Source organism: Polyodon spathula, chromosome 8 (genome assembly GCF_017654505.1).
Source record: "Polyodon spathula isolate WHYD16114869_AA chromosome 8, ASM1765450v1, whole genome shotgun sequence".
In the NCBI taxonomy this organism is placed as follows: Eukaryota; Metazoa; Chordata; class Actinopteri; order Acipenseriformes; family Polyodontidae; genus Polyodon; species Polyodon spathula.
The window spans coordinates 39,406,862-39,420,108 of NC_054541.1; the positions used below are offsets into that span (position 1 = coordinate 39,406,862).

Genomic DNA, 13,247 nt, shown 5'->3' on the forward strand with positions numbered 1-13,247 from the left:
ACTTAAAAGTGACTTAACTGTAATATGTATGTGTTATTTCCTCGAATTTCCTGTTTGTGCGAATCATTTTGGAGCCCTGGCAAGGAATAAGAAATGTGAATAAAATCAAACGCCCTAGTTTGAACAGGATATTGGTGAATGTATTAACTTACATCCACATTAGCCCCTATGTACTGTGTTTTAGGTCTGTTTGGGGAGTATAGATCCTATGATGTAATTCGAGTTGCCATAGTGCTCATGCAAAAACATGCACGGTCTTTGCAGTGACCCCACTTCTCCACTCAGTACATCTTCAAGGCACTTCACTGTACCAAAGGAGTGATAAGGGGCCTGGGTTCTTCTCACTGTTGTCTAATATTAAAGATTAAGGATATTGGTGTGTAAAGACTATATGCAACTGGGTAGTTAAATGCTGAAGTAGGCATATATAATGCTCTGCTCTTAATACAAAAGTATGGTTCAATGCTGAGTTAATTGAAAAAATATCTTAATGTCTCGATTTGTGTAAACAAAAATATATACAGCAATTACACCCAGTAAACTACAACTGCACGACTGGGTACAGTGAAAAATCTTACTAGGAATTGTATACAATTGTGACTGGGAACTGCCCCGTCTATATGAATGTGTTTGGAACTGGCAGGGAGGGGGTTAAATTTCTCCCTGCCAGGAAAATATGTGAGAATGTGGCTGGAGCTCTAATTGAATGATTAGTAATTATTGATTAATTGGGCTCCAGCCACAGGGGATAAAAGCCAGGGGAGAGGCCCTGGCTGAGGGTGTTCTTTTGTTTGGGAGTTTGCTTTGTGTTGGAGAGCTTTGTGTTTCGAAGAAAGGAGTGTCATGTTTTAAAAGACCTGGAACCTGGCCGTTTATTTTGTAAGTTCATTTTGATTATTTGTGTTTGAACTGCTTTCTATTGGCCCTTGTGCCTGTTTATTTGATTATTTTGTTTAAATAAAGACCTTTAGTTTTTGACTTTACATTGTCTCTGAGCCTCAGCCCTCTGTCATCCTGTCACACTTGGTGTGTGAAACGGGATAGTGCCACCTAGAGGCTCAGAGCAGTATTTTTTTGGGGGGGGGGGAATTTTGGAATTTTTGGATTTTGGAGGTTCTTTTTTTGTTCATCGGACAACAGAATGGGCAAAAAGCAGAGGCAGCGGAGGAAGCAGTAGCAGCAGCAGCCATCACCAACCCAAGCCCTGTGGGAGGACCCAGCAAGCTTGTTCCCATGGTGCACCTGGTGCGGGAAGGAAGACCACCAGTGGAGGTCCTGTCCGGATGGGCCATTAGCTGACTGGTGTGGGCGCTGTGAGCTGGATGGCCACAGCTGGGCAGGATGCCCCCCACAACCAGGAGCAGCTACCAACCCCGTCCTCGGCAGCCACCCCACCAACACCACCTTCACCACCATCACGGGAGATCTGGGAGTGGTTGTTGCACCCCAGAGTGGACCTCTTTCACGACCTTCCCGTCGCCATTAACACGCTGTGACATCGAGATGGGGAGAGGTGGGAGGAGTGGGAGAGAGAGCATCACCCAGGGTCCCTCCAGGAAATATTCATCATGATGCTGGCATACCTGGCAATAGACATGGGGGAGATTCCCCACCTTGAAGAAATGGGGGGGAGCTGCTGCCGCCGCTCCCAGAGCCCAGAGAGGAGGAGCCGCTGCTCCCAGAGTCCAGAGAGGAGGAGCCGCCGCTCCCAGAGCCCAGAGGGGAGGAGCCCGAATGTCCACAGCCCGAGAGGGAGGAGCCCGAACCTTCACAGTCTGAGGGGGAGGAGCCCAAGCGGGAGGAGTCGGTGTGTCCACGGCCCGAGCGGGAGGAGTCGTACGTCCACGGCCCAAGAAGGGGAAGCCCACAGGCCCAGGGCTGAAGGGACCCGCAGGGAAAGAATACAGGCTGTTCCCTCCACCACCACCAGCAGGGGAGTATTACCTGCTGGTCTCCCTTCCACCCTCTGGGGAGGACTACTGGTTGCTCCCACTGCCACCAGCAGGGGAGGAGCGCCTGCTGGTGCCACCTCCGCCAGCAGGGGAAGAGCACCTGCTGGTGCCACCTCTTCCCCTGCTGGCGAAGTGCCTGCTGGTGCTTTCACCACCAGCAGAGGGAGAACAGCCGGAGCTGTCTCTCACTCCATCTTCAGCAGAGGGGGAACAGATGGAGCTGCCTCTGCCTCCACCACCAGCAGAGGGAGAACAGCTGGAGCTGTCTCTCCCTCCACCTTTAGTAGAGGGGGAACAGCGGGCGCTGTCTCTTCCTCCTCCGCCAGCAGAAGATGCTGGAGGTCCCTCCCAGCCTCTGTACCGGCCGCTGAGGGGAGAGCGGAGACAAGCTGCCCGGCGGCTAAGAGGCACTGCACTGCCCAAGGATGCCTGCACAGCACTGCCCAAGGATGCTCTCACCACTTCACTTAGGGATGCTGGTTCTCCATCGCCTGGGGATGCTGATTCTCCATCGCCTGGGGTTGCCTGCCTGCCCACATTGCCTTGGGTTGCCTGCCTGCCTGCATCGCCTAGAGAAATTCTCAGTGTGCTTTCTCCTAGAGATGCTGGTCCACCGTCGCCTGGGGTTGCTGTTGGCCTGCCGTCGCTCAGGGGGAAGGTGTTGCCATCCCGAGAGTTAGAGAGGATGGAGCTACCATCCCGAGAGCCGGAGGGTCCAGCGTCGCCAGGGGGTCCAGCGTTGCCAGCGCCGCCAGAGGGTCCAGCATCGCCAGCGTTGCCAGAGGGTCCAGAGGGAGCCGGGCCGCCGTTCCCGCCTCCGTCAGCAGAGGGAGCCGGGCCGCCGTTCCCGTCTCCGCCAACAGTGAGTTCCCGGTCAAGAGGGTTCAGTCCCGCTGGGAGGATGCCAGATGGGGAACTAGATAGTCCACCTTGGCCGCCCCCGTGGACCACGGACGTCTCCCCATCCCAGGACCGGACAAAGAACTTTGGACCGCAATTTTCAAATAGTGCCACAGATTCTCAATGGGATTGAGATCAGGACTTTGACTGGGCCACTGTAGAACATTCACCTTTTTGTTCTTGAGCCACTCCAATGTTGCTTTGGCCTTGTGCTTGGGATCATTGTCCTGCTGAAGGGTAAGTTTCCTCCTAAGCTTCAGTTTTGTAGCTGACTGAAGCAGATTCTCTTGCAGTATTTTCCTGTATTTTGCTCCATCCATTCTTCCTTCAATTGTAACAAGATGCCCAGTCCCTGCTGATGAGAAGCATCCCCACAGCATGATGCTGCCACCACCATACTTCACTGTAGGGGTGGTGTGTCTTGAGACATGGGCAGTGTTAGGTTTGCGCCACACATAGCGCTTTGAGTTTTGGTCAAAAAGCTCTATCTTGGTCTCATCTGACCACAAAACCTTTTCCCACATCGCAGCTGGGTCACTCTCATGCTTTCTGGCAAACTCCAGACGTGCTTTCAGATGGCACTTTTGAGTAACGGCTTCTTTCTTGCCACCCTCCCATACAGGGCAGTGTTATGCAGAGCTCTTGATATGGTTGACTGGTGCACCATTACTCCACTCCCAGCCACTGAACTCTGTAGCTCCTTCAAAGTGATTGTTGGCCTCTCTGTGGCTTCTCTCACAAGTCTCCTTCTTGTTTGAGTGCTGAGTTTTGAAGGATTTATATAGTGTCAGCTTTTCAAAAAAATTAATCTTTAATATTTCAAACCTCCATAGTTGAAAACGATATTTATAAAATGGTTTAATTTATTTAATTCCACATGCAGTCCAGTACTTAAGAACTTAAGAAACCCATTTAATTTAAGTTCCATTTTTTAAATATATATATATTATATATTATATAATATTTTTATAAAAAAAATTTTATTCATTCCAGTGGAATATATTTTTTGCACAGTCCAATTTCCACTGGAGTTAAATTATTATTACTATTTATTATTTACTTAATTAACAAACTAACTTTTTTTTTTCTCCAAACAATGCATTTTTGTTTACTACTCAGATAAATATTTTTTTTCCCCCCACTTCTGTCAGTTTCTTTTCTTTAAGCAGTCTCGGTTCTCTTCAGTTATCTTTTCTACCTTCCCAGGTTGGGATGGTTTGTAGATTCTTGGGCAGAGGATTCTTTTAACGTTTAAGATGACAATTACCTGGTTACTATTATTTTATTTGTTTATAAATGTTATGTATTATTATTATTATCCCTTCATATTTTTATTATAAGAACAATGTTCAGCTTTAACCCTAATTTCTGAAGTTTAAATGTTCAGTGTCGGATTTAATCAGTGTTCAACCTACGTTTACTTTTCTTCTTGGTTTTCTCTCAGCTTGGTGGTGTAGTAAAACAGTGTTTTCATGTTATGATCCAGTCAAGTCTCTTGACCTTAGACTTCCAGCTTTTTCTGAGTTATTGTGAAAGCTGATCCCTTATTTTACTATATAGGTCATTGCATTATTTTGTTGTTTTACCACTCCATGTTAGGTAACCGCACCATAGCTTTATTTATTTATTTTTAAATTTACTACATTCTTGTGTGAATTGCCTTGGACAAATTAGTCTGGCAAATAAATAAATAATAACAGCACTCTGTTACAACCTGCAAGGGGATCCATACTTTGCAGTACATATTGAAAAGCATATAATTGGACAGAATGGGTTTAGTGTTTTTTTTCTTATACTTTTACAATATTTATAAATAAAGTATGGATATATGAATAAAGTTAATTGTGTGAAGAACTATTGTCATTATACCCCCTCCCCCCCTTGTGTCACGCTAATAAAGTAATTGTTACATATCAATAAAACCATGATTGTATAATATAATCAACATTATTTGTGTATTTTTCAAATTGTGTATTCATTATTTACAATTTAATCAGATTAATTTCAATGTTGTACCTCAGACAATTTGAATAGCACTATGGTCTGTCACCGTTATCTCACTTTATATATATGACTATGTGAATATTATGTTAAATTAGCTACACATAGCACCAGTTATAAACTACATGGTGTTACAATGATTATTATGAAAGAAAAACAAAACATTTCAACACAAATTTATAAAACAGGACACCTAATGTGTCCTTTATTCAATAAAGATCAGTAATAAAACACATTTGAATGAAATGGATGCAGTAATTGTATCATTTAAATATGCAATTAAAACCAAGATTAACTGAGATAAAAAAATGTAATCTGATTTTTTTTAAAATCAATTTCTCACATTTTTGTGTACCTCCATTATCTTTTTCTTTTTGATTATATAGATAGATATGAGAAAATATACATAAAATAAATAATGAAATGTTATTCAGAGGTGACGAGGAGGATGCTCTGGAGCTCCTGGCATCCCTTACTGCATGTTATGGGTCCTCATGGGTTGACATTTTAATATGCGCATACATCCCATACTTTCCCACCCTGCAGTATACAGTCATTATTCTCTTTATGTTTGATGCACCAGTACAGAGTCAGAGCACATTTCTGAGGGAGCAATGTTTATTTAGCTGTGTGTCTCTGCTGCTGTATTTTTTTTAGTTTTTATTGGATGGGGGTATTTCAAAGGCTTTGCCCTCATCCTACAGTAGTTACACAGACTTGTGGTCTCCATTTGACTCCATCAGAATCACTCAGAGCCCCATACAGTGTGGCCTGTTAACTAGGCCCAGACACCTCACTGTCAGAAAGCAGTCTGATTAAATTTACCAAAGGTACTGTTCTGCGTTCCCATTGCAGTAGTTAAAAAACACCACAGTGTATTCTGAGCCACCAAATAACAAACAAACAGCATTTGCAACTCTACATTAGCAGAATGTGCACCCTTTTTCTGAAATGGTAAAAATGCAATTGTTCTAAACAATGGTTAATTAAAATCCCACTCTCTAATTAGGATCCTCCTTGGTGTTTTACATGTACTTACTGGCCTAAATAAATGTATCAGATTTGAAGTATCTCAGTTGTGGTATTTAGAGCCCCTGCTGTTAACAGAATACACTCCAAGATGTGTTCAACTAGATTTAAAAAAGGCAGCATTAAATATAAAGACTGATTAGAGGATGAAGGGGAGAGATCTACCAGATGGTACAGTGATTGGTCCATAATCATTTTTGTTTTATTAAGCTCATTCATCTAATTTTACTTGCTCAGCGAATTTACATTTGAAACTGTCATAGCTTTGCCTCCTTGGTATTTAAAGCTTCAGTGTCTGAGTATTTAAATTTGTTAATATTTCTGAAAAAGGATTGATTGTGAAAATTATTGGTGTAAAGATGTAAAATGTAAACTTACAGTAAATTAATACTTTCACCCCCCCCCAAACAAAGAAGTCTTATTAGGCATCCATTCAGTATTTTTACTAAAGATACCCTAATTGCATATTCACTTATTCCAATGCCTTTACTAAAAAAGACAAGTCAGGATTCAGAACACTTGTCTTATTTGTCTCTCTTTGTTCCTTATCACTAAATTGAATAGATCTCCTTATTTGTTTGTTTTAATTTTGTTATTGCATGTGTGCATATTTAACTTCTGTTCATCTCGTAGTCTCAGTTGGGTGATCAAATTAGCTGTGCAGGACGGATTATACAACATTCCCAAAGTCTTGTTCTAGGTAAATCACCATTGCACACGCTGTGGCTTCTGATTTATTGGGTAAATGGAGGCAATGACCTACAGTATGTTGTCAGCTGTAGGTAAAGTGCAAACAAATAGCCCATCCCATAGTAAATTGCCCACAGTGCAATTTATATTCACAGCAGGCCCAATATCATCAAAACCACTTGGACAAACTTTACAAGGTCATTCAAAAAATAAAATAAATAAAGTTTGTAACTTGTCTCTCTCTCCCTCTTTCTAATGTAGAGCATTTCTTAACAATCTTAATATAACAAAAAATATGTATACCAGTCATTATGCAAATACTGTATTACTTTAATTCACGTCAATTAAAATGTGAAACTTATGTCTTTATAAACTGAAGCTTAACGACTTAAGCCAAAATGAAGCCGCCTTATTCTTGGTATGAATGTTTTTTGTTTGTGTTTCTCGATAGTTGCTTGTTTTATTTTGTTTGCCCTCCTTGTCGTCCCCCCCCCCCATTTATCTCATGCTTATTTTATGTGTCTGTTTTACAGTATATTATTCTTTCATTCTAAATCAATGATCTTTCTTCCTTCCCTTTTATCACTTTTATGTGTATAAACCCCCATATGGTTCCTCATGTATTCTTATTTATCTGCTTTTTTTATGTGTTTTTTGCTTCTTCATCTGTTTACTCTGTGTCCATCTGCCTGTACTTTATTTTCACTTTCTACCCTTTTCAATTTTCTACATCTCTTTCGATTTCTCCTTAATATTTTTGTACTACATTTGTTTTTCTTTGTGCTCTTTAATCTCTCTTGGTGTTCTTTTTATTTTTAATAATTTACTTTTCACCCCCCCCCCCCCCCTCGCACATGCTCCTCACTCTCCTCTGTTTCCCTCCCAGTGATGTGATACCAGTACTCTGAAGTGCACACAGACAAAATACACTAACAGAGCATGCCTCTGAGCCCGGCATCCAGCAAACATGAGCCATCCGATCAGCAGCAGCAGCAGGAGGAGGTGCAGCAGCAGTGTGCTACTAACGGCAACCAGGGGGACTCGGACAGCTCCAAAGAAGACATCATTTACGACACGATCCGGGCCGCTGCAGAGAAACCCCCAACTAGCCCCATGGAGGAGCCCCTAGCCAACGCTGTCGTCATCCGCATAGGGATCCCGGACCTGCAGCAAACAGTGAGTAATCCCCATTCTCTCTCTCTCTCTCTCTCTCTCTCTCTCTCTCTCTCTCTCTCTCTCTCTCTCTCTCTCTCTCTCTCTCTCTCTCTCTCTCTCTCTCTCTCTCTCTCTCTCTCTCTCTCACTACCCTTGTAATAAAAGGTGCTTAGGACTTGAGAAAAAGCTAAAGCTTGATTTACAGTACGAGTGGCTTCTTTAAAGAAAAAAATGAGTGTGTCTCTTTTTTAAACTCTTTGAAATGCAGTTGCTGTGTTTGTTCTTTTCTTTGTGTAAATATGAAAAACAAAAAAGCAAAAATGAATGAATAGTCTAAATAGTTGATTACTGTTTCTTGTTGCTTTTTGTTTTGGAATATTTTTGGGTTGTTTGCATCTTTGGAATTAATTTGGAATGTTGCTGCAGCACTCCTAAAATGCATCTGCTTTTGTAGAATGCTGCAGAATAATTAGATTAACTTATCGATTTCTTTAAGCATATTTGAACTTTATTGTCAAGCAAGGCATGGGAGTATAGCTTTTTGGATGAAAAAAAAGAATGTTGAATTACATTTTTTTTTTTTTAACAGAGTTAATTTTTATTTATAGCACAGGTGAAAAACAAAAAACAAATCCTTGAATCAGGAATCATGCAAATCATATAATTAAAATGAGGGTTGAGTATATAGATTCCTGAGTTAAAGCCGAATTTAAAACAGGTTGCCTTATAATTGCAGTGGAATATTTTCTGTCATATAATATGGGATAGCACTTATAATTAGAGAGGACTGCACACTTATATCAGAGCACAGAGCACTAAAATAAGCATGTATGAAAATGGCTGTTTTAAAAAGAGAAATAGCAGTTATATATCAATAGGAACATCTCCAGCTTTCCAGTATTTAGTCTGATTAGTTTGATTCTGGAGATGCTCTTTTAAATAAAGTATGCAACATCCTATGTAATGCGGCCGATGTCTTATAGAATGTATTGAACAGGTAGCATTCTTTTCCAAAAATAGAAACAGTTGTTGTTAGCAGATCATTAGAAAACACTACTACAATTTGAGGAAATAGAATCATCATTAATTAATCATCATTAGTAACGATTAGGACAGTTTGCATCTGGATCGTTAGGTACAATGTCATTTTGTTGTAATCGAAAGCCTCATGTTGAATGGTGCAATCTCATATCATATTGTTTTGTGGCTGTTCACAAGAAGTAGGAGTCTTCTTTTTTTTTTAGATGGTGTATAAGATTTATTTTTTTTTAAATATATTATTAATGAGGCTGCCCCTTATATCGTACCATCTCGACAGTGTAGGTAGTCATGGCAGTGATTTACTTTGATTTTACTTGGCTGCGTTTGAAGTGTCTTGAATGTTTTCTTTTTTTAAAGCTGTAACTCCAAAGTAATAAAAACAAAAATAATAAAATAGAAACACCTGGAGAAAACAGTTTTGCATGAATTGCTTTTTGTCAGTAACAAACGACCCGAGAAATAATCTGAAAAAAACAAGTGGTCACCTCTCAAAATAAAGTGAAAGTGTTTGCATCTTCATACCTTTCTGTTCATGGGCTACAGCGTGCTTCCGTGTTTTTTTTTTTATCAACAAGCAGTGATAACTGTAATATTATATATGGGAAGCTACAAATGTTCGGGAATAAGGGCATAAATGTGCAAAAGCACCAGCAAAATGTGTTGTTAAGGAGCATAGAGAATAGACCTCATGTCCATTTTACAGAAACTGAAAGTGTTCATACTTCAGAACACAAGTATAGTTACAGCCAGAATACTATTAAAGCATACTGGTAATTTGTATGTAATGCACAATCTGTAGAGAACATGGATACTCTTCTAAAATGTGTACAACTGTACACATTATATTCTGAGAATATGCTACAAATTAGTAACATTAATGAAAGAAAACATTAGCCCAAATATTTGTCTCAATTTGTTTTTGCGTGTTTGAAGTTATGGGTGCAATGATCTTAGAGCACCCTTGCTCAAGAAGACTTTGGGTGTCTTTGGGATACTTATTAGAAACTGCTGGAATTTGTTATTTCTCCACAACTTTACTTTTAACAATCTATGCATTTTGTACACTTTGTTAACAGTAAAAAATGGTCAGCCTAACTGATTTATTTATACATTGGAATTATATGTATATGGCCTAATTAAATTCCCACTTTTATTGACATATGTTTCAGCTAGACGTCATACTTTTGCCTTAAGCGTTCAGGAGCAGATTAATTCTTTCCCGCTGATGGAAACATCAAGTTCAGTCCAGCCATTTGTATTGTTTTTACATACATTTTGTTTTTGCTTGATTGTTATCAATTACTGTATGTGCAGCTATGTTTCATTAGCGCATTTTCACACCTGAATATCGCTCTATGCAGCTAGAAATCAATATCTATAAAAAAATGAAACTCAACATTTGAGCTTTTAAGTGCATGTGCTTAAATGTGGGGTAATAAGGTATGTCAGCTTACTTAAGCAGAAGATTACCAGCAGTGGACTGGTTTGGACAGTATGCTTCGGCTATATCTATAATTTCCCTTTTAGCCCAGAGGCAGGTGAGTTGAAGGTTGGTCTTAGTCTGATGGAATCGAAGCTGAACTGAGTTTGCTATTATCGATTAGTTTGTTAGAGGTTCACACGGAAGCTCGGGTAAGCTGTGTTCATGAAAAAACTGAAAACGAAAACTGGAAAGGATTTTGCAACTTTATACTGTTATGAATTGAAACAGTGATAGATCTAAATACCACCATTGTTAAACCAAAACATAACATACAAGGGTGTGTGAAACTCATAAGTGTGGTTTTGTCTATAAAAGCAATTACAATAACAGGTTTGGTTCTAATTAAATATTTCAGGGATGACAGTATTTAGATCAGCCACTGTTTGGTTGAATTAAATAGATCCCACTGTATTTTTAAACAGACCCAGCATGAGTCTCAGGGAAGAACAAGCAGTGTGCAGAGAAGAGTTTGAGATGATGGCATGATTTCTGTAGTTAAACCTGTCCAGACCGTAATTAATACAATAATAACAGTACATTTTAATATAAAATTCAGTACTGTACTGATCTGTAAATACCAGGGATAGAGTTAGCCCATTTTCTTTGGGGCCAGAAGAGTATTGTACACAAAAGGTCTGGTTACCAGTTCAGGTAAGAGAGGTAGATATACAATTGAAGTTCAGTTTGTCAAGGCTTTACTGTAATTCTTGTAATTATCAGTGGACTATCAAGTCTGCTTCTGAGACGCATATGCTACTCTTCTCCATTGAATGGTGCTTGTAATATTTTGTGGTAATTTGTTCACCATGCAAACAAGGGAAATTTTCAATATGGAACTGTCACACATCCCCTACTTTAAGAATCAGTTTAACATGTTATCTGCTTTAATAAAATCAAGGAAAAATGTCACCTTTACTTTCGTAAACCTGCAACTATAGAAATTGTACCATCCCAAACTCCCTGCACACAAAGACTCCCTCCCTGTGCTAGGTTTGTCATTTTGGGGGTTATTGTCAAATCTTCTGGCACAAATTTATTCACATTGATAAAGGTAAAGATTCCCTCCCTTTCAGTTAATTCCTGCATTCATCACTTAGACACTCTTCTTGTAGTGTATCTACTGGCTCGTCAAATAGGCAGCTCACTTATCCTTTTTAGCTGAGTCAAACCTGCACGAGACAGTCCTCAAGCTCCCAAGTTTCATGCTGCAGTACAATGTAGATCAATATAAAGCTATGCTATAAGCACTAAAAACTGTATCAGCATTCAAAAATCTGTACTGAAACCAACCAACTACAACCAACAAGGACCAGGTGAAAGCTAGGGGAAAAGAGTGACACATTCCAACTCACTCCATAGGTACTGATTAAAAATGGATCCTCTGTGAGTATGGGCCTCATCTGTTATCTTCCTGTGTCTTCTTCCATGTTCTGCTTGGTTGTGTAGGGATTCTTCTGAACTGTCTTATTAGGCTTGCAATCAATTCCTATCCAGCAGACTGTGAGATTGGGCTTCAAACTGATCCCCAAGGCAGCTTTACTAAGCAATAAGACTTGCCTACTCTCAAGATAGGTGGCTAACCTGCCCCATAAGCATCCATTTGAATTAAATGCACAACTATAGACAGATGTTTGTAAACAGACTTGTCACTGCTGCGTGTGGGCATGTGTCTGAACTAACTGGCAGGGAAGTACTTGCATTTCCATAAAATACTTTAAATAGATATTACTGTTAATACAATAAAAACTGTCTAATGCAGCCCTTATACATACTGGCATTCTGCACATTTCGGCAGGTTTTTTAGGTCCCGCCACAACCCTGCTGTAATGAATGGTACAATACCCTCTACAATCTATTCTGTCAAAAATCAATATAAATCAGACTGTAATCCGGCACTGGGTCATGTGATTTTCTTTTTTCTAAGTTTAGAAACTAGTATAAAAAACAAAACTAAAGGAAGACATTGCAAATATTCTTTATTATTATTATTATTATTGATTATTATAATATATTTATTTATTTATTTATTTATTTGTTAGCAGACACCCTTATCCAGAATGACTTTGTTCCAAAATATCACATTACAGGTGAATACTCACATGCCTCGCTAGAGCCATTCTTAATTGTGCAGTTGTTAAATAGCAAATACATCTTCAAACGTATGCACAGCGAGTGGATGTTTATCAGGCTCGTGTTAATAATAGCTAAAGATTTTCTTGAGACATTGTTGTGTTTAAAGTTTGCTGAGGCATTATTGCGTTTATTACACTGTGTACAGTAATCTTTATTTTTATATTGAAATATTTCTCTACCTTTTTTATGTACAGTATTTTTTTTTTTTTTACAGTAAATCTGTAAACCAGCACACTGTCTAATACTGCACAATTTTCCAGTGTCAAACAATGTTGGACTATACAGGTCTTACTGTATTAGTATGCACTGTAGTGTTATGTATTACATTGGGGTTCTGTTTTAATCTAAACAGTTGCAGATCTTAGCACTGCTCTTTCAGTTTATATTAGTCATCTCTGTGTTCTCCTCCATGGCTGATTGGTTGATCTACTACACACAATACTAATTCATTTCAATAAGGTGAATGAACTATCAAGTTTGGAAACCTTAGAACAGTAGTATTTAGCTCTGGCTCTGGTTATGTCATCGGAACAATCCCTTGGGTTTTTTTTTTTTTTTTTTTAATCTCTAGGGTATAGAAATAGAAGCCTTTTCATAAAACATATTCTTATAAAACAAACAACAAAAAAAAACATGATTTGTAATTTTAATAAAGAGAGGAGGGGGGTATAGAAGCATGTATGCATTTCATAAATCAGTAAAGCAATACTTATTGTGCAGGGCCACAGTGCAATTGCTGGTGCACACAGTGCTTTATAAATAAAGCATCAAAAGGCTCACACAGATTCTCTGTGTAGGATCTCTGAGTCAATAAATTGGGACCCTTGGGCCTTTTTTTGTAGGACGGGTACATCCTGATATCT

The 13,247-nt window shown here is 39.5% G+C and overlaps 1 protein-coding gene across 13 annotated transcripts in view; it reads left to right on the plus strand.

The window, feature by feature from the left end:
• LOC121319929 (SH3 and multiple ankyrin repeat domains protein 3-like) overlaps positions 1 to 13,247 on the plus strand; it is a 293,718-nt gene that overhangs the window by 30,286 nt on the left and 250,185 nt on the right. For all 13 annotated transcript variants that reach the window (XR_005950771.1, XR_005950770.1, XR_005950769.1 and 10 more), the window contains exon 3: positions 7,459 to 7,748. Coding sequence is in view for 10 of the 13 variants with exons in the window: in XM_041257910.1 (XP_041113844.1) it covers positions 7,512 to 7,748 (237 nt within the window). In the remaining 3 variants the exon portion in view is untranslated. The remainder of the gene's footprint in view (positions 1 to 7,458; positions 7,749 to 13,247) is intronic.